Raw genomic sequence first — 20830 nt, forward strand, 5'->3', positions numbered from 1 at the left:
CCTCACCCAGAACTCAGTACTTACACAAACACAAATTTAATGTGACCACTCACACTCCACTGATAGATTAAAAAAAAACCTACAAAAGCAGCAAAAATAATTCACAATCAATTGTTTCCAATTGGAAATAAGTTTGCATTTTGCACAAATGAACAAAAGAGAGAGCTGCAGCTATATATTACCATACCACATCATGGCAGTTCACATAGAAGGGAGCACTTTAAACTGCATTGATGACAGTTGCATAGATAAATGAAACACCCATTTGTGTACAGAACAATGCAACTAATAGGACGATCAATTAATTTCTTAACAAGTGTTGCTCAAGGGAGGAGTGTTGGAATCTCCCTGCTCTTCCAAGAGTATTATGGGATTTTGAACACTTTTATGTTCAATCACTGGATCAGGTTTAATATCTAATTCAAAGTACAGCATTTTTAAAAATGCAGCTTCTCTCACTGCTGCATTCATGACTGCATACTTTAGGTACTCAAATCATAGAATAATCTGACATTTCAATAAGAACTAGAACAAACCTATTACGTACCTGACTCCTACTCTAATTTAGTTCTTTTAATTTCAAACTGACTGCTCAGTTCTTTATTCCATAGAGCAAAATCAGGATTAGTGATTTACAGAAAATCTACTGTCTCGGTTATTATCATGGAAAAGAGATGTGACATGGGAATATATCTTAGAATTGGGCTTGAACATATTTGAATGGTCAAAATACTCCAGTGAATTTTCTGAGTCATTCTGTTGAATCTTTGCCAGAACTTCCACCGACATATTATAGTATTTTGTGATTTCTATATAACTAATTCAGGAAGGTGGATTAGGAGGAAATTAATGCTCATTTAGTCAAAACCCATGAAGCTAATGTACAGCTGCTCTTTTGAGACAGGTATAGCAGCTCTCTCTAAAGTTACTTGTCATACAGCTGAATGGCATCCACATGGTGCGGAAATCTATCTATAGTGCACTTAATGGAAAAAGACAACTTGTTCCTAAAGTCAAATGGAAATGAAGTTTTTTTTTAATGTACACGCACGTCGAAAGCTGATTAAAATATGATGTCATAAAAGCGCTACACAGGAATTATTGATACAACTGGCTCGAGCGTGGTTGTTGTATAAACTGTGTCATTGGCAAAATCAAAGGGTAGCTTTGTAATCTGTCAAAATCACTTTTTAAAACAAAAATTGCCAGAATTAACAATCCACAAAGATGAGACAACATTTTATTTCAATATGATAATGCTAATCAAGTCGGATGATTAATAATTATAACATATATTTTAAGTTACTTAAACAGCACAAGGCTGAAATCCAATTTTGGAGTTCAGATGATGTAATGAATTGTGAGAGTGCAATTCAAGACATTTATGACTGACATCTGAACCCTGAGATTAGCTTACAGTTTTCAAATAACTCCCTGATATCTTACTATTAATAACCTAACATTTCAATTTAACATGGGGGAAGGGTTTGGACATTAGTTTTAGAATGTTTTGTGCTAACAGTGGCTGTCAGTGCTGATGCCAATTGCCTGTATATTCAGTGTCCTTGAACCATAATGCCGCTCATACAAGAGAATTTGAATTTGGCTGAAATTTTTACTGACTGGAGATAAAATTCTTTCCAGTAACAGCATGATAGCTGAGTTAGAAACTATCGATCTGCATTTCAGTACTAGCAGGTTATATTAGAGGTTTTAAAAATCGTCTGAAGTGAAGCTATTCCCATTTATTTATGGAATGATAGTAATAGACTATGGATTCTGAAAATCTGAAATAAAAACACAAGATGCTGCAGACCTGTGAATTTTTCCAGCGTTTTCTGTTTCCATTTTGATTCTGAAATGAATTTGATTGTTTTAAAATAGAGCATATTTTAATCAAGGATTGTGCAAGTATTTCAGCATTAGTAACAAAGCCCTCTTGTTTGTTTAATCCCTCAACAAAACAACATATTAGGTTCTGCAGAAGCCATTACTCGTAAAACAAATGCACACAGATAATCTTTTTGCATTTGTTTAAATATAACAAGAGGGACTTAGTTTAATAGGAAGGAACTCGGATTGTGGTGCTCGCAAGAAATCTGGATTTAAGCCTCAGCTTTTCTCTATTCATATTAATAACTTTTGATAATGGAATAGCGTTGTATATCCATGTTTGCAGATAGCACTAAATTATTAGTATCATGCCTCACTAGGGAAGCACACTGAAAATCAAGCTCCATCTTTCACTGAGTCACCACAAAAGTTAAAGATTTTTAAAATTATGCAGAATTTTCCAATTTACATGTCTTTCAGAGCCAGGTTGACAAAGTATAGATCAAGTTTCTGACTTAACAAAATTGACTACTAATTGTATTCGTAAGATGGAACTGTGCATCAGTACACATGAAATAACAATAAAGTTTGCAGACTTTTGACCCTATTTACAGTGAAATTCCTTGACTGAAAATGAATATTCATTGCATTCGTATTCCATTTTCCAGGGTATGATGGGGCATAAAGGTGAAAAGGTCAGTAAATCACTAAACATGTATGAACTAATCCTATAACTCTTAATATTTAGGTTCTCCATAGTTAAAACAGTGTAGCTCAGACTAATAGACCAAGAAGTTCATCCCTAGTCAGTGCTGGTTTAGTTCTTTTCTGCCTTGTTTAGAGCATACTGCTGATATTGATTTCAATCTCCCTACAATAGTGACAGGATAATTAATCCTCCTTATCGTGCAGCTACCTGTGCTGCAAGTGACTGATAAGTGAGGACAGAATTTGCTATCCAAGTAAGCACAATGCCTGAATCTAGGGCACTCTGTTCTTTGTGTCTGTACCACTGTTTGGTAAGATAATGCCTGAAGTGGCTGTGCCTGAAGTTGAGCTCACCATCTCCAGCCTTCAGCCCCCAGCTCTTGACTCCTTACCTATCAAAACTCAATCTAACACTACCTTGAATAAATACAGAGCTGTGCTTTATTGAGAAGAGAATTCAAAATGCTGACATCCTGCTGAGATAAAGAAATTCTCATCATCTCTGTCTTACAAGGCAGACATCTCAAACTTTTCTTAAACTGCGACCCCCTTCAATAAAAGGAACTGATACCCGCGCCCCCACCACACCCTGTATCTATATTATCAAGTTCCTCAGGATCTTAGATGTTTCGATAAGATCATCCTTCATTCTTCAAAACTCCAGTGAGTATAAGCCCAGCCTGTCCAACCTTTCCTTCTAGGATCATTCCCCTCCTTCCAGGAATGAGGCAAGCATTGATGACAGCTGCTGTGGAGCATGCCCAGTACAGCCCTTGGACGAACTGTACCTCAGAACAGTTAGAACCATCAAGATAGAGGAAGAATAAACCTAGATAGAAAGATAAACAATGTTCACTGTGTTTAAACTAGTTTCAGTTATTTATGCTCCAAAAATGACAGGTTAAAATGTGAAAAATAATGCATTCTTACAAAGTATGCTTTCTACAGGGGATAAGAGGTGAAAAGGGTCAACAAGGAATCAAAGGAGAAATGGTAAGAGCAATTTTCTTCTAATCTATAGTGTAGATTATGTCATACCTTACATATATTATTTACTGTATTTTGTTATACTGAGATTATAAAGTACGGGATGAGCCTTATCTTGAAAAATAGAACAGTCAATGTGGAAAATTTCTCTGGCAAAGTTATTGACCTTCTGAACATCTTTAAATTTCAGGGTGTTATGGGTCTTCCTGGAATGCTTGGACAGAAAGTAAGTACCTACTGTAGAATGATTGAAAAAATGATACAGCAGAGTACGAAGCTATTCGGTCCATTGTGCAAGTTCTGGGCCCATTAGTTACACACGGCATTGTAGCCTAGCGATTAGCACTGCTGCCTCACAGCACCAGGGACCCGGGTTTGGTTCTACTCTTGGACAACTGTCTGTGTGGAGTTTCCCTGTGTCTGTGTGGGTTTCTTCTGGGTGTTTTGGTTTTCTCCCAAAGTCCAAAGGTGTGCAGTTTAGGTGGATTAGCCATGGGCAATGCAGGGTTATGAGGATAGGGTAGGGGGGTGGTGTGTCTGGGTGGGATGCTCCTCGGAAGATCAACATGGACTCAATGGGCCAAGTAGCCTGCTTCCACACTGTAGGGACTCTACGATATCACGTTAAATAGAAAAAGCTAAGTTAAAATTAACTGAATACATCACTTTTGCAAATCAATTGACCTCAACACATCAAAAACTAAATGCAGGTAAAGATGGAAAATAATAATTGGAAGCAGAAAATAAATAAAACAAAAAGAGAGTACAATATTTTCTAATCCAAAATTTATGCTGCATAGTAGTAAAAAAGAATACAAATAAGCAGTATCCACTAGTAGTCTACTTGATAGTCCAGAATAGTTATCAGCATCTGTCCTTGTGCCTGGATTTAAAACCAGTAATTTTAAGAGAGCTGTATTGTGCGTGGTTCTCATTCACTTAATTGTGTCTAGGTTATCTTTATTAAGATAATTAAAATCTATTATTGTCAACAGAATAATTTATGTGGAATGTGAACATATTAAAATGATAATAAATTGCATTTTGTGATGTACTATTGACCCTCATATGTAACTGGCTTCACCTGTCCATCAAACGATGTGAAAGGTAGAGAAAGATCTCAATGGTGTCAAGGACATTTCCTATATCTGGACAACGTCAACAGCCACCTAGCAAACAAAGAAAAATGTGCAGATATTGCAGCAAGAGGCGGGATGATGTTATAGATATGCACAGCTTCAGGGAAAATAGCTCACTATAAATTTAAGATGCATGATCCTCAGAGAAGAGTCTAATTATTCTTGCTGTGCACGTGGGTTGCCATATATCCTTCATAATTATAACCATGCAAAATTTCTCCATTCATGTCAAGCATTCACTGCCCAGGTGTTGCTGGGTGCCAGCTCTGTATGTGGGCATTCTATCCTTAGTGCAACATTTCTTCTAGGATGAACAGATTGAAATTCCTGCAGAGGTAATCTTCTTATGTAATAACTTGTGGCAGGTGCTTGTGATATATTAACACGTAAGCAGATTTCTTCAGGCCTAAAATCTTTATTCTGACTTCCTACCTGTCATGCCTACTGCACAGGTACTCTGTTTCTCATAAGTAGGATGTCTATCAATCCTGTAAGGTACGTTCTTCTTCCCAGTTTTTTCCTCCAGACTTTTCCCCATTTTGTCAGCATATCTGGCTTCCCTTGGGCCACAATATTCCATCCTTCATGAATATTGCTGAGTTTTAATTACCTCGGCTTTGAGCTCAATTCCAGCTGTTTGAACGGCTCATTATTGACGTTTGTGCTGCCAGTTCAGATTATTGATTCTGCTGCTTTATTGAATGGCCTGCTGTGTGAGTAATTTACTGCAGCTCCAGCACAACAGTAAAATGAGGAATTAACTATCATGCTTGGTAACTCAGAGAATTAAGAAATATGCAGTTAACTCCTCAGTAGTGCTAAAATAACCATTTCTAAGCTCATCTCTTATTAGACGATTATACCTATCTTTTTTATCTTTAGCTATAAAAAGCATTTGTTAATACAGGATAATTCCATATGATTAAAATATTCCCAACACCCCCATACTCTTTACCTCCCACTAACCATAAGGATATAGTTAGTGATTTGGTGGCTCTCTGTTCCCCACCATGCCATCTTTCTGTCTCTCTCTCTCTCACACGCACACACACATACACACATACAGAGGCGCACACACACACACATGCACACAGGCGTGCGTACACACACACAGAGGCACACACACACGCACACACTCATACAGAAGCGTGCACACACACACGCACATGCACACAGGAGTGCGTACACACACACATAGAGGCACACACCACACACACACACACACACACACACACACACACACACACACACACACACACACACACACACACACACAGACACACAGACACACACACACACCATTTGGGCGTCTTCATGTGCCAGTTGTTGAAAGAAACATCAAGGAAGATGCAACAAAAAATACACTCTCTGACTTCAAATTACTGATGAGTCAAACTAATGGTCCATTCCCCATTCTCTGCTGCAGTGGAAATGACTGCAGATATGAGGCAAAACTGGGAATGTTTCCACACTCAGTGATAAAACCATGGAATAGCTACTGAACTAATTACAAAACTTGAGTAAGTAAGTGTGACAGCCATGCTATTAGTGCTGGAGAGAGAGTACTACAAGCTGTATTGTATCCACGACTCACTGAGGAACAGATAAAACAGGCAGCAGGGTTTTAAAAGACTTTGAAGGTATACTTTAAGCTCCATATTAATGTTACTTAGAATGGTATGTGTCCAACATCAGAGTTCAAGTGAAGAGAGTGACTATTGATCAGTATATGCTGTACTGATATATCTAGCTGGATCCTGTGTATGGAAAAATGATCTAATTGGAGATAGGATTGTGCTGGCATAAGAGATGCTGCTGTGAGGGCATGACTAATGAGGTGGGAGAAAATTAGTCTCAGAGTGGGGATGGGGGTTCAGTAGGAGAGAGATACTGCTCTCATTGCAAGAAGCTGAATCTCTGCATACAATAAAAACCAAAAGAACTGCAGATGCTGTAAATCAGGAACGAAAACAAAGTTGCTGGAAGTTCTGAGTAAGGGTCACTGGACCCAAAACGTTAACTCTGTTTTCTCCTCCACAGATGCTGCCAGACCTGCTGAGCTTTTCCAGCAACTCTGCATACAAGTGTTTAGCTTGAAAAATGCAAAGCAAGCCTATAAAGATGGCTGCTGGAGAGATGTCACCTGATTAGACTGATGGACCATTTTGCACCATGCAGGTTGGCAGTGTCAGGTCTAAAGGAGATAAATGGCTTGCAACTGTTAGAACAATGACTTTAGAAGGAGAGCATCGAGTTAATGTGAGGTATCAGATAGACACTGGTGCTTTGTGCATTGTTAAATTTACAGACCTGTGTAAACTCGTTGAAGATGGTAACCAGAAAATGGATCTATTGAAAGCCGGGTTGAGGCCATATGGTGTAATGATCCTGATGCCTAGAGAACAAACGAAACTGAGAGCCCGCTATAATGGGAACAATGGAGATCTGGAGTTCTGATTGTAGACATTAAGCAAAATCCATTCGCCTCAGCTGAAGCAAGCCCAAAGCTTGGATTAGTAACTCTAAACCCTAATCCTAAATTTGCAGCACTTCTTAGACCACTAAGCCATTGATTGTTGAACAGATCCTTGAAGACCACGAAGGTGTTTTTACACATTATGGATATTTTCCTGATAAATTTAAATTTGAGTGGCTCAGAGTCTGAGACCAACTCAGTATCTGTTGAGGAGAGTTCCAGCTCGCCTCAAGTTTGGCCTGGGAGACGAGATAGAGGAGCTGCAAAAGAAGGGAGCAATCAATGAAGTGACACCTCCTAAGGAATGGATTAGCAGATTGTCAGCAGTGCAGAAGCCTGAAAAATTGACGATCCAAGGGACCTCAATAAAGCTTTGAAGACAGCTCACTACCCCAAACTAACCATCAAAGAAACATAGCCATAAATTGCCAAGGCAATGATCTTTATTACTCTTGATATGAAGAATGACTACTGGCAATTGAAGTTTGATGAATTGCCCTTTCTAAACAATTTTCTAGATACCATTTGGGAGATACAGGTGGTTGTCCATGATATTTGACATTTCCACTGCTCTAGAAGACTATTGATGCAGATAGCATAAGGTAGACAGTGATTCTTCCAGGGTTGAAGCTATTCTGGATGATCTGTTGGTCTATGTGTGTCAAGACATGGAAGAATCTATTACACACCACAATCAGAATATAATGTGGCTGTTAGAGAGAGCTCCCTGGATGAATCTGAAGCTGAAAAGAAAGATGAAGCAGTTGAAGATGACTAAAGTTAGGCACATTGGTCATGTACTGACAGCAAGAGGAATTCTCTTTGATCCACTCAAGGTAGAGCTCTAGTAGAAATGCAGCAATCAATAGATGTGAAGGAATTGCAATGACTTGTTGGATTTCTAGCAGGTTTTTGCCTATTTTTGTCATTGTCTAATTTGGAGTGTGAGTCTCTGTGTAAGCTCACTGTGAAGGACACGTAGTGGTATTGGGACCAAGAACAAGATACAACTTTTGCTAGAATTAACCAACTAGTGATGACAAAGCCATGGTTGAGGGACCATGATGAAGTTGCCATGCAGTACAATGCCAGTGAGACAGGACTTGGAGCAACCTATATGCAGCAAAGACAACCAATTTCATTTCCATTCAGTGTGTTAATACAAACCAAATACAATGTAATGCTCAGATTAAGAAAGTGTGCCTAGTTATTCTCTTTGCTTGTGAGTTTTTTGATGAATATTTGTTTGGGAGAGACAAACTGGAAGTAGAGTCCAACTACAAGCCATTTCATAGAATCTTCCTTAAATCACTTCTATCTGCTCCAAAGTCCCGGCAAAGAACATTTCTTTGTTTGAAGAGATATCATCCGGACGTGACATAAAAACAATGGTAACAGATGTACATTGCCAACATGCTGTCAACAGCAGCACTCCCTATGAAGAAAGTCTAGAGTGCTAAGACAGATGCAAGAATTTCCATATTCAATGAGAAGCAATAGCTGGAATCTTCAATGAATCTGAAAGAGAAGTGTCTTGCTCAAAATCAAGCAATCTGTGCAACAATATGCAATTTTCCATGTACTGCAACTGTAACAGAGTCCTCGACATTTGAAGATTACATGGTTGCTTCAGGTGGCATCTTGAGCAAAGGAATTGGAGTAATTGTCCCTACAGCGATGAGCAATGAGATATGGGGGTTCTGCTATAATGTGGTAGTTGCGTTCCTGTGCAACATCGCGTTATAGAAAATTGTGCTATAGAAGTAACAGGGCCTATGGGAAAAGCAGGATTGGGGCAGACCACCAAAAAATATCACTCAGAATCACTCAAAAGCATAACATAAAGGGTAGCACAGTTTGAATAAATGTTTAATTCATATATAATAATGAAATAAGAGTAAATTTAACACCTTATCTTGAAAAAAAAATCAAGATGACTTGATGGGGAAGGAGGTTTTGAGGTAGTTCTGTTGTTATTGCAGGGGCTGAGGGTCATTGTCGTCGTCATCATCATCATCGTCATCCCCTTCAGGTGCAGTTGTGGTTGCAGGGTTAAGGCGAAAAATAGTTAATCCAGAAGTGGATGGCTGTGGTTCATAGTCTCCTGACTGTTTCTTGGGGGTTGGCTTAAAAAGACATCCAGTTTTTGCTGCCTTGCCCTTTATCTTCTTTCATGAAGAAGCTGTTCACAGGGTGCCAAATAAAATTTTATTCCACAAACTGCTACCCTGCTGTGTTCTGCATTGTAATCGTTGTTCTCTAAGAGCTGCAACTGCTTCTCAATTTCCCTCAGGATAGAAGATAAAACAGAAGTGGAAAGCTCTCGTGGTGCTGCATCCTAGACTTCATCTTCTTCATCTCCAGCTTCCTCTTACCCCTCAGCAACAATTTATTGTAGATCAGCTGTAGAGAGGTCTTCACCGTGGGACTTCAGCAGCTCTTCAACATCCTCACTTTCCACATCTTCAAAAATAGCTAGCTTTGCAAGATCAACACAATGTTCTTTGATTCTTGGGAGCTCCTCTGATGGATCAAAGCTTTTAAAATCTTGAAAAAAATCTGGGAAATGCTTCTGCCAAACTGCATGCGAGCAGCCCTTACTGACATCACCCCAGGCCTCCGCGATAATGTCAATTGCATTCTTGATGTTAAAGCTCTTCCAAAATTGACAAACGCTGTCCTTATCCACCTCAGTGGCTGCAATCAGCCTCTTAAATGTGCGCCTTAAATAATAAGCTTTAAAAGCAACCCCAGTCCATGGGTTAAAGGAGAGATTTTGTGTTTGGGGGTAGGAATGTTCACCTCCCACAGTTTCATCACCAGGACACTTCTTGTTAACATTCTTGTCACTTTGTCCTCGCATTTTTATGGGTAACACGGCAGAGTGTGTGAAAAAAAAACTGTAGCTCTCACAGAAAGCACGATGATCACGTGATGCCAAAGTCCATGAAACAAACATGTGATATTGACACGTGCTCGATGGAATCGCGTTACAGCCAATACAAGTTTAGAAATAGCGTTCCCTTATTCGTCAATCGTGTTATAGCCAATTGGCGTTGCTGGAACACGCGTTATAGCAGAACCCCCGTAATGAAGTGTAAGCTATCAAGGATTTGAGTCCAGTATGAAGAAGGCAAGAGAAATACTGTCCAGGCCAACAGTGGGCAATCTGCATCAGCTAATGCAGGGCTTGTTATAAATACCAAGCTAAGCACATGAAGGATCCACTTATGACTCATGACTTCTCAACTGGACCATGGATGAAGCTTGGAGTAAACATCTTCATTCTCTCATAGAAGTTGATTATCTTTTCACTGTCCATTACTCTTCTGATTGCTGGGAGTTAGATCAGGTAATGGCAATGATTACCAGTGAAATCGTAGAATGCTGACCCCAGTCGCTAAGGTATTCATTGTGATGAGTGACGATGGCAGTCACAAATTAAGAATTCAAGCGTTTCATAAATGATTGGCAAATTCAACACTATATCATCTCCACACTATCCTCATTCAAATAGAAAGGCTGAGATGGAACTGAAAATGTCCAAATGGATCATAAAGAAATCTAGAAAACCAGCACAAAATATACAAGGCAATCCTAGAGTGGTTTCCAACAGGGAATAAATAGCAATATTGCGAACAGTTTGGGCCTTTTCCAAACCCAGGACCAATTCAATTTAGGAGGACAAGGACATCAGAGACATGAGAACACCAGCGCCTGCAAGTTCCCTTGAAGCCACTTCCCATACTGACTTGGAAATATGTCGTCGTTCCTTCAGTGTTGCTGGGTCAAAATCCTGGAATTGCATCCCTAACAGAATTGTGGGTCTGTACCTTCAGCACATGGACTGCGGTTTTTCAAGAAGGCAATTCACCACCACCTTCTCAAGGGCAACCAGGGATGGGTAATAAGTGCCCACATCTCAGGAGTGAAGGAAAAAAATATACTGGTATTGGAGGCAGTGCAGACTGACAAAAGGAGGGACTATCTTATGAGGAAATTTTGAACAGGTTGGACCTCTACTGGAAATTTTGAAGAATTGAGAGGTGAGCTTATTGAAACATGCAAGATTTATTGATGACTTGGCAGAATAGATCCAGAGAAGTTGTTTCATTTGTGGGAGAATCTAGGACCAAAGGACATAATCATAGAATAAGTGGTCATACATTTAAGACACAGATGAGAAGGAATTTCTTCTCTGAAGATGGTGAAATGCTTTACTGAAGAGGGCTGTCACAGCTGGGTCATTGTACATTCAATACTGAGATAGACAGACTTTTAGTCAATAAGGGAATGAAGACCTATGGTGAAAAGGCAGGAAAGCAGAGTCAAGGATTTTCAGATCAGCCTTGGAGGGGTTGGTGGGGAAAAGGATAGGGGGATGTTTGGACCTGTCTATTGGTTGGGGAGTCAGTGGTGAGCCTGTTTGCATTGATTTTGGAAGCCATGGTGCTTTCTTATTTTCAGTGCCTCCTTTTCAACCTCGTTTTCATGTTAGCTCCTCTGCAATACAATCTATTGCTCACTTTGCTGGCCCTCTGACTTTCCTGTTGTTGCGAAGTTGGGTAGAGTACTTGTGGATTGGGAGGCAGAAAGATAGAATTTGGTGTTTGGAAAATGCTAGGGAGGGAAGGATTGTGTGGTCCCTTTAGAAGATGATGTGCTTTTTCTGTGTTTAGAGATTTAAAATGGATGTCTGTGAGCAACAGCTTGAAAGTTTGCAAATACACAGAGAACACTGGAATTGAAACATTTGTGTCAAAAGGCCACACAGTTAACAGGCCAAGCAGCAGTTTTTAACAAGACAACAGGTTTTTCAATTAAGCTAATCAATTTGAACTAGGCACTTAGATACCAAAAAAACCAAGTAAGTTTAAATCTGATGGTTTTGACAGCATAGGACCAATCCTATTGTAAGAAATATTGATAGGTCATCAAGAGTATAAAAGAATGGGGCAGTTGGACAAAGCCACAGAGCTAACTGCCATCTGCCAGACTAATGGCCCTCAGTTCTCAAGAGAAAATCACAGGTTCTCACAGCCTCGTCTCTGTCTTAGAGAAAGCACCGTCTAAATACCAACGGTACCAACAGCACAACTAGTTAATATTCCTGACAGAAGAATCGATGGAGAAGGCACAGAACATTCTGGAAGACATGTAACCTGGCTGTGATTTCGAGAGACTAAATTCTTTTTTTAAATATAAGTGGGATTTATATTTATTGGAACAGCATACAATTAGAATCTTGCTTTATTCGGGAATAGTTAGTAGTTAGTAGGGATTTATTCGGTTTATTAATAGTTTAATTAATTTGTTCACTGTTAGAGTTAGATAAATCAATTGTTACTTGTTGATTGAAAGTGAGTGTCAGGGATTTGTATTACTAAATCATTAGACGTTGCTGAAAGGCAGGTTACACCACTTTTCACACTCCTTTTACAGATTATAGAGAGAGATGCTCCTCTTTGGGTGCTTCACTTTTAGTTCTCAGAGGGGGGTCAATCTCCGCTTTATAACACTCTCCTTGGCCAGCTGTGGTGTTGTAATGAAGCTTGACTCAAGCTTGAGAAATAGTGCCTCTCCTTCAGCTTAGCACTCTACAGTCTTCTGGGCTTGACAGTGAATTCAACAATTTGAAAAACTCCACCTCTGTCTCCATTTTGTTTCCCTTTTTAGCTTTTTGCTTCTACTTATTTCTTTAATTCCCCTTTTACTCTGCTTTCATACGGCTATTATCCTGCCTTTAAACCTCCTCTCCCCCTATATTTGGTCCAGGGTGAGCCAGAACAGAAGGTGGAGTCAAGCCAGATAAGTTGGGAAGAGCTGGGGATTTTGTATATTTCTGAGGCTGACTGGGTGGAAATGCTGCCTCCGGACTTCACCACAATATCCAAAAATTAAACTGGAAGAATAAAATAAAATACATTCCTTTGGCCTTCACTCCTCACCCCCATGCCATGGAATGACCTCTACCCATCCTCCATGTTCCTCCATACCTTATGCCCCTCTACACATCCCCATGGTGCCTGCCAATGAATACCTTATGTCTTGTGACCTATCCCAAACAACCTTCAAAACCCCAATATCTACTAGGCATTCCCATGGCCCCTCAAACACTTTCTGTGAACCCATTCTTCTACCCTTTCATCTACCATGTCATCTCACCTGGCATTTCCTGGTACCTCAGCATGCAGGAGAGTACCTTGACACCTAAGGTGGCACTGTGTGTAGCAACATTATACACTTTTCACTGTAGTACTGTTACTTGAGTACACGTGACAATAAAAACCTAAATCTTAATCTAAAATATCTAAAATGTGATGTTCTATTGTTTGGAGTTTTATATTGCACTATAGAGTCCGACTGTTATAAGTTTGAAACAATAGGGCATGCTTGACAAAGAAAAGCTGCTCAGTCATCTGGATCTAGAACCTAGATACAGAGTTAAATATGAGGGAGTGATGGGAAGGGAAATTAATGCTTAGAACCGGCCTGATGCCCTTGAGTGAAAAGCAGACCTGGCGCCAATGCAGGAAATAAAATGTCTGGCAATGTTCAACTCCCAAACCCAGGGCACTGAATCCAGCTGTAACAAATCTGCTATGTTGCTTAGCTCAGTCTGACTCCCAGTGTTTTGTACTTGGTGACATAACTCCGGTATGAGAGCTGCTCACTGCGCTACCATAGTTATAATAACATCCACTATAAAACCCAGTCAAGTTACATAAATCACAATGCAACTCAGAGATATATCCTGGTTACCATTATACATGAAACACACAGATGACAATAAAATAAATTTGTCCAAATGGTCTCGCAAATATGTCACATATGAAACAATTTTAAAGAACCAGCAAGCAAATAAAAGACAGGGTTTAATGGAGGTATGTGTCTGTGGGGGAAGTTTGGTTGTAGGGACACCACTGCAACTCTCATTTAAGTTCAGGGTTGTTTGTGGGTGACCTTCCCATTCTGATAGTTGTTGAGGCAGGCTGGGAGAATAACAAGAGAAATCTGTTGAATATGCCTGAGGCCTTCTGTAAGGGGCAGGGTGGTGTCCCCTCCATCACGGTTAGAGACTTTCCGTGACTGATTAAGGAACACAACATCAGGAAAGCGTTGCCTACCAAGAGTTTCTTATTGTCCCATCATTTGACCCAACCCCCATCACCCTATCTTCTCTGGCTGGCTGTCCCCTCCACAGAAACTCCATCTTGCCCTTGTTTCTCTCGCTCCAAGAATCTACGACAAATGCTGGTGCAGGCCCAAAGACCTCCTGGTAAGGCCACCACTCCTGCCAAAGCTGCCAGTAACAGAGGCCAGAGGGTGACTGCTCTCCAGGATGGGATTTTCATACTGCTTAGGCATAAGTAGAGGTGGTACAGTTAGCTCTGCTGCCTCACAGCGTCAGGGACCTGGGTTCGATCTCACCTTCAGGTGACTGTCAATATGGAGTTTGCACATTCTCCCCATGTCTATGTGGGTTTCCTCTGGGTGCTCTGGTTTCCTGTCACAGTCCAGATTAGGTGGATTGGCCATGCTAAATTGTCCAGGGATATGCAGGCTAGGAGGATTAGCCATTGGAAAATGCAGGATTATAAGGATAAGGTAGGGAGGTGGGTTTAGAGGGGCAGTCTGGACTTGATGGGCCAAATGGGATTCTATGTACAACATTTCCATGTACCCTTTGAGATGAAGTTTTGTCAGCAAAATCTCCAGTGCATATTAGCAAATTAATTCCTTTAGAGTTGGGGACCCCAGGAACATGTGGGACTTGAACCCAGGTCTCTTAGCTCAGAGAAAGGCACACTATCAGTGCACCACGAGAGCTCTGCATATTGGTTCAAACATAGACAGGTAGGAAAAGCTTCTATTCCTCAATTGTAGACAGTTAAGTTTCAATCAATCAGGAACCAGGAACTCATAGAAAGCAACCACATCAATTTGTTTCTTGTGGCACCAGTGAGGATCATGTAACTGCTATAAAGAAAGTTAATCAAATTAGAGAAATAATTTGCCTAATTTCGTTGACTGTCATGTTTCTCCTAGCCAGCTGGCACTGAAAGCATGCATTGCAGAAGATGTATAACTTTCCAAACTTAAATAATTCACCCAAACCTATTTAAAAGTGCACATGCAGTTGCCCAGGTACTCTTGGAGAATGCTGAGGCTCACCCTCCCTAAAGGGTCATGGGCTTGAGTCTTGTACCAAGTATCCTTTGGTATTCTCTGAGATACTGAAACTCCAGAGATTTGTAATAGTCTTTCTTACCTGTGACTTATGACTGTGGGTGTGGGCGAAGGAGGGACAGGGAAAGGTGATGGAAATTCTTGTGTATAAGTTAAATTCACCATAGCATTACCAGACCATGGGCTGCTGTCTTGCTGGTGGGTCACCGTGCCTCAGTTGTGGGGAGTGGTTGGGAAGGAGAACCCTTCATGGGAACCTCAGCCGGCCTGGGAATTGAACGCACGCCGTTGGCATCACCCTGTGTCACAGCAGCCGACTAAACCCCAGTTCTTGTGGTAAGCATGGAATCAAGTACAGTTTGAGAAAATCTTGCGCCAACAGGAGCTGGCAATTTAGTGTTACAAGTGATGGACAGTGTAAATTATGAAATACCCATTTTCAAACTACCAGTAAGAAGACAAATTGATAGAAAGTCAAAGTCATAGCTTTTATATGTTGCTCAAAATATGAATTTGTCAAATACTTTCCTTCAGTGTTGTAGATAAATGAACACAAAAGACTTGGGGTTTTACAAATGTCAACCAAACTGTGGAATATTTCTGCTCCTATGATGCTGCTTGGCCTGCTGTGTTCATCCAGCTCTGCACCTTGTTGTCTGTGGAATAATAATGCTATATCAAGAACCTAACTTTTTAAAATAATGTCTTTTATGATAGGGTGAAATGGGTCCAAAGGGAGAATCTGGAGCCCCTGGACACAGAGGACCTGTTGGCAGACCTGGAAAGAGAGGAAAATCTGTAAGAGTATTTTTCCCATCTATCTATTACTTTGTTTCCTACTGTAGGTTTATATTTTGGATGACTATTCAACGTTTGTGGCTGTGTGCGTAGTTAATGTTGTATAAAGGTGTAAGGGACTGAAAGGTTACAACATCGTCCAATATATCGATATCACGTGAACATGGGTGGGAGAACAGCATAAGATTTCAGAGTTAGATCTGACCATTGAAATCTCTCTCATATTCTCAGCAACGATGGGCAGACTGTTTGTTTCCTGGGGTTCTGGGCGACATGGGCTATGGTGAGACGTTTGGCAGAATCAGATACTAAGGTCCACCTCGACATTGAGATCATCTCGCTCTATTTTTGACGCTGCTGTCAAGCATTGTGGGGAGTTTCTTGTGAAGCAGAAGTGAGTTGCAGTTAGGGTGGGGGTGGCGATCGCATGTTAATCACCTCATTCACTGACCAACTGCCCATACTAATATTCAGCCTCCTATCTTATGAAACTCGCTGAACAAGCCACAGGAAAACACAACATGGAAATCACAGCAGGTTCAACTCAGTTTTTGCTCCGAAGGACATAAACGTTGCTTACGACCAAACTGCAGCTCAGGGCATTATGCACAGACTCCAGCTGTAAGCACTCTTGCTCCATAGGAAATTGGCATACAGCATTCAGCAACCTCTCATGGCAGCTCACTGATGTACTGGTAGTGTGCTTTGCAAGCATAGACTTGCACTGCAGGGTGCTCTGGCAACTGGCATTGAAAGGGTGCTTCAAGGACACAGAGTGGACTAGGCTGCATCTCCCAATTGCTCGCTTGCTCTCTTGGTGCTTGTTTAATTAGTAAACCCCTGCATTCCCGTATCATACACACCATGCTATGCCAATTAGTGCAGTCACAGAAAGAGGCAATTTGTCTTGCTGGTCAGTAGTCCTCAGGGAAGGGGGTGGACATCTTGTTGTATGCAGTGCGCTCCCTCAGTCTCACATCGGCTCTATGTACCAATAGCTTAGCAGCAAATACACAATGCATGTGCAGCAACTAGACAGCCATGTCTCAGAGTCCTAGAGGAGAAGTCCTTAGTGGAGTCCATGCTGGAATTGTTCAGTCAGACAGTCCTGGCATGGTAGGCCAAAGGCCAGCCTCAGATATCAGTCCGGGGTATTGGCCAAAGTGAGGCATGAAATTGTGGGATGGGGGCGGTGTCTTCGTGAGGGGAGTCCAGGATCAGTCAGACACAGTCAGTCCTTTATCTCCATAGCAGCTAGCCCAGGAGGAAGTGTATTAGAGTCAAAGAGATGTAGAGACACCAGACTGGTCACGCCTCATTTGGGGCTGTCCCCTCTGGTTGGTCAAGAATGTGAGCCACAGTCAGTCTGTCAGGTCCACCCACAGAAAATAAAGGAAAAAATGGGGGCAGTTTTGGGGTGAGTAAGGATGGTCATTGGTGCAGGACTGAGTTTCATGTCAGCCTTCGGGACTGGTGGCTTCTGGCTTTGGGGAATGGCTGTGTACAATTGCGAATGGGAGTGGAGGGGCAACAGCGCCTACGTGGGGTGGGTGGTGGGGGGCAATTCTGGTAAAGCTGTGAAAGGATAGCACAGAAGAAGGGGCTCCTCCACCATCAAGAGCACCCTAGGGTCAAGACAGAGGCCATGTTAGACTGTACCTGGCATGATCACCTCATATGCCCGGGACTGAGTGGGAAAGGTGGATGTGTTTGGATACATGGAGATGAGTTGTATTGGACTGCGAGGAGGTGTAAAGCCTGTAGGGTTTATGAGAATTGCTACTAGTAATGGGAGGCAAGTTCACCTTCCTTGACCTGAACATCCAAGGTCCAGAGGGGGCAGTCAGGGTGGAGGTGGAGGGCCCGGCCTTCTCTGCATTTGTCTGAGGTGAGATTTGTGAGGGACCTGTGTGTGGTTCCTCCTCTGATGGGTGCCTCCTGGCACTGCCCCTTTCCTTGTGAGAAAGGGGCATGTGGAGCGTGCACCAGGTTCCCCAACTCCTGTCAATGGGCCTCCGGTCCTGAGGACAAATGGCTGGGACGATGGAGTGCTGCTTAGTGGGTGTCTCCAGCAGACCCTGAAGGTGTTGGGCCTGGCTCTCCATGGCAGCCATCAGCCTGTGCTTGGAGGCAGCCAGATGATGGCATGAGTTGCTGTACTGCTGCAGCATCTGGGTGATGAGGTGCATTGTGCCCCCATGTTCCTGCCTGTTGCTCATTTTTATTTTGTATTTATTCATTTTGAGGGATGTGGGTGTCACTGGCTGGCCAGCATTTCTTGCCCATCCCTAGTTGCCCTTGAGAAGGTGGTGGTGAGCTGCCTTCTTGAACTGCTGCAGTCCTCCTGCTGTGGGTTGACCTACAATGCCATTAGGGAGGGAATTCCAGGATTTTGACTCAGCGACAGTGAAGGAATATTTCCAAGTCAGGATGGTGAATGGCTTGGGGGGAAACTTGAAGGTGGTGGTGTTCCCATATAATTGCTGCCTTAGTCCTTCTTGATGGAAATGTTCATGGGTTTGGGAGGTGCTGTCTGAGGATATTTGGTGAATCCAGCTCCTTCCTGTGCATGGGGCCAAAGTCCCTGATTCCTGACACTAGAGGGCCCTCTCCTGCCTGAGTTGAGCACATGCCTGGCCTTGGGCTGTCCTCTGAGTATCAGTGACCTAGTGGCGTTTCTTCCTTGGCCACATGTTTCTTAATGTTTCTTGCTGCGTATTACTGATTGCAATTTTCAAAACTTACCTCAGTTGTTAACCCACTTTAATATTGATGCAATCTGCCTCTATGTGCTGTTTTTCTTGTATAAAGGACCTTCCAAACACAATTGGTTAAGGAATTGAGGTTATGTTCTGGCAATTAAGTGCTAACTTGGTTCAATCTCTTGGTTTTGCATCTTTGAGCTAGCAATGATCTCAAGCTACATTGCCTCTTCTATTGCCAAAATATAATGCAAAGTCTTTAAATGTTGACCTACTCTCTCTCCTACTCACTGGCCAGCTGCAGCTAAACTTCACAATCAAATTCATGGGCACGCTTAAAATAATTAAACTTAGTGAAATCCCTATCTTTGGAAAACAACTAATCATTGGTAAAGACACCTTGCTGATATACCCAGGGGAATGTTAAACCTGTAGCTGGAACAGGCATGATATTGGTACAGAGCCAGTGAGCTGAGTAACACCAAGCAAGTGCTGTGCTGCAGCTCACCTGTTGTGAGAGGATGGGAAGTTGGCCTACCCCTTTACTGAGCTGGCTGACAGGTCAACTGGTGTGGGGGAGGTGGGAAATGGCGGTAGAGGAGGCACATGTTTGTCAGGGAGGCTGTCAGAAACAAATTTCAGTCAGTAACTACTCGCGATATGTTGTGGGGCCAGGTGAAGCACTTCAGAGGAAAGGACAAAAAGCTCAGTTCCCGATATCAGTGTTCCCTTTAACTGGTTGGGCTGCTCACTGCTTGGTACAATTAGGCAGAACATGTGCACACTGTTGATATTTGTATTGCAAAATTGTATCAGGTGGATTTTGGGCATTCAAGAAGGAGTATGGATTTCCTCTTCTATTTTCCTTATCTCCTCCGACTCTCCATTTCATGTCAATTACTTTTATCTACATTCTGTAATTTGTAACTTTCGATAAAAACTGCTCAGTAGGTATCATTGTATAGACAATTGATTCATTTGTATCAAATTAATTTCTGACTCAAAAAAGAATTAAGCCCTTTTGGAAGCTAAAATAATGAACGAGGCAATTTGAATGGGTATGTTAAGCTCTGAAATTCCCAGGTTCATAGGTATGAGAGTAGATATTAATGGATCTATTTCAGGTTGGTAATATGTAACAAGTGGTGTGTCACAGTGATTGGTGCTGGAACCTCAAATGTTTACAATCGATATAAATGACTTGAGATGAAGGGACAGGAAGAACCTCTGGGTTGCTACATTCACTCTTGGCAAAAAAGATAGATAGGAAATTAAGATAACGATGTAGAGCTGGATGAACACAGCAGGCCAGGCAGCATCAGAGGAGCACGAAAGCTGATGTTGAAGAAGGGTCCAGACCCGAAACGTCAGCTTTCCTGCTCCTCTGATGCTGCCTGGCCTGCTGTGTTCATCCAGCTCTACATCTTGTTATCTCAGATTCTCCAGCATCGACAGTTCCTACTATCTCTGAGATAGGAACTTAAGTTGTGAAGAAGACATGAGGTTACAAAAAGATAGAGATAGGTTAAGAGAGTGGGCAAAGATCTGACAAATGGAGTATAATGTGGGAAAATATGAAATTGCCTATTTTGGAGGAATAATAATAAAAGCAGATGATCTAAATTGTTAGTGGTTGCACGGGAATCTATTAGTCTTCGAGCATGAATTGTAAAAGGCTAGTATGCAGGTATAGAATGTAATTAGAAATGCTAATAGAGTGTTATCTTTAATTGCAAGGGGAATGCAATAAAAACAGGGAGGTTATGGTTCAGCTGTACAGGGTACTGGCGACACTGTATTTGGGATATTGTGTACAATATTGGTCACATTAAGGATGTAAATGTCCTAGGAGCAGTCCAGAGAAGATTGATCTGACTAATACATGGAATGGGCAAGTTATCTTATGAGTCCAAGACAACAAGGTGCAGGGCTGGATGAACACAGCAGGCCAAGCAGCATCATAGGAGCAGAGAGGCTGACGTTTCGGGCCTAGACCC

The 20830-nt window shown here is 41.6% G+C and overlaps 1 protein-coding gene across 1 annotated transcript in view; it reads left to right on the forward strand.

Moving 5' to 3' along the window:
• colq (collagen-like tail subunit (single strand of homotrimer) of asymmetric acetylcholinesterase) overlaps window positions 1–20830 on the forward strand; it is a 93142-nt gene that overhangs the window by 39053 nt on the left and 33259 nt on the right. The window contains exons 8-11 of the mRNA XM_048613929.1: window positions 2502–2528; window positions 3490–3534; window positions 3719–3754; window positions 16051–16131. Of these exons, the coding sequence (XP_048469886.1) occupies window positions 2502–2528; window positions 3490–3534; window positions 3719–3754; window positions 16051–16131 (189 nt within the window). The remainder of the gene's footprint in view (window positions 1–2501; window positions 2529–3489; window positions 3535–3718; window positions 3755–16050; window positions 16132–20830) is intronic.

Source organism: Rhincodon typus, chromosome 2 (genome assembly GCF_021869965.1).
Source record: "Rhincodon typus isolate 14 chromosome 2, sRhiTyp1.1, whole genome shotgun sequence".
In the NCBI taxonomy this organism is placed as follows: Eukaryota; Metazoa; Chordata; class Chondrichthyes; order Orectolobiformes; family Rhincodontidae; genus Rhincodon; species Rhincodon typus.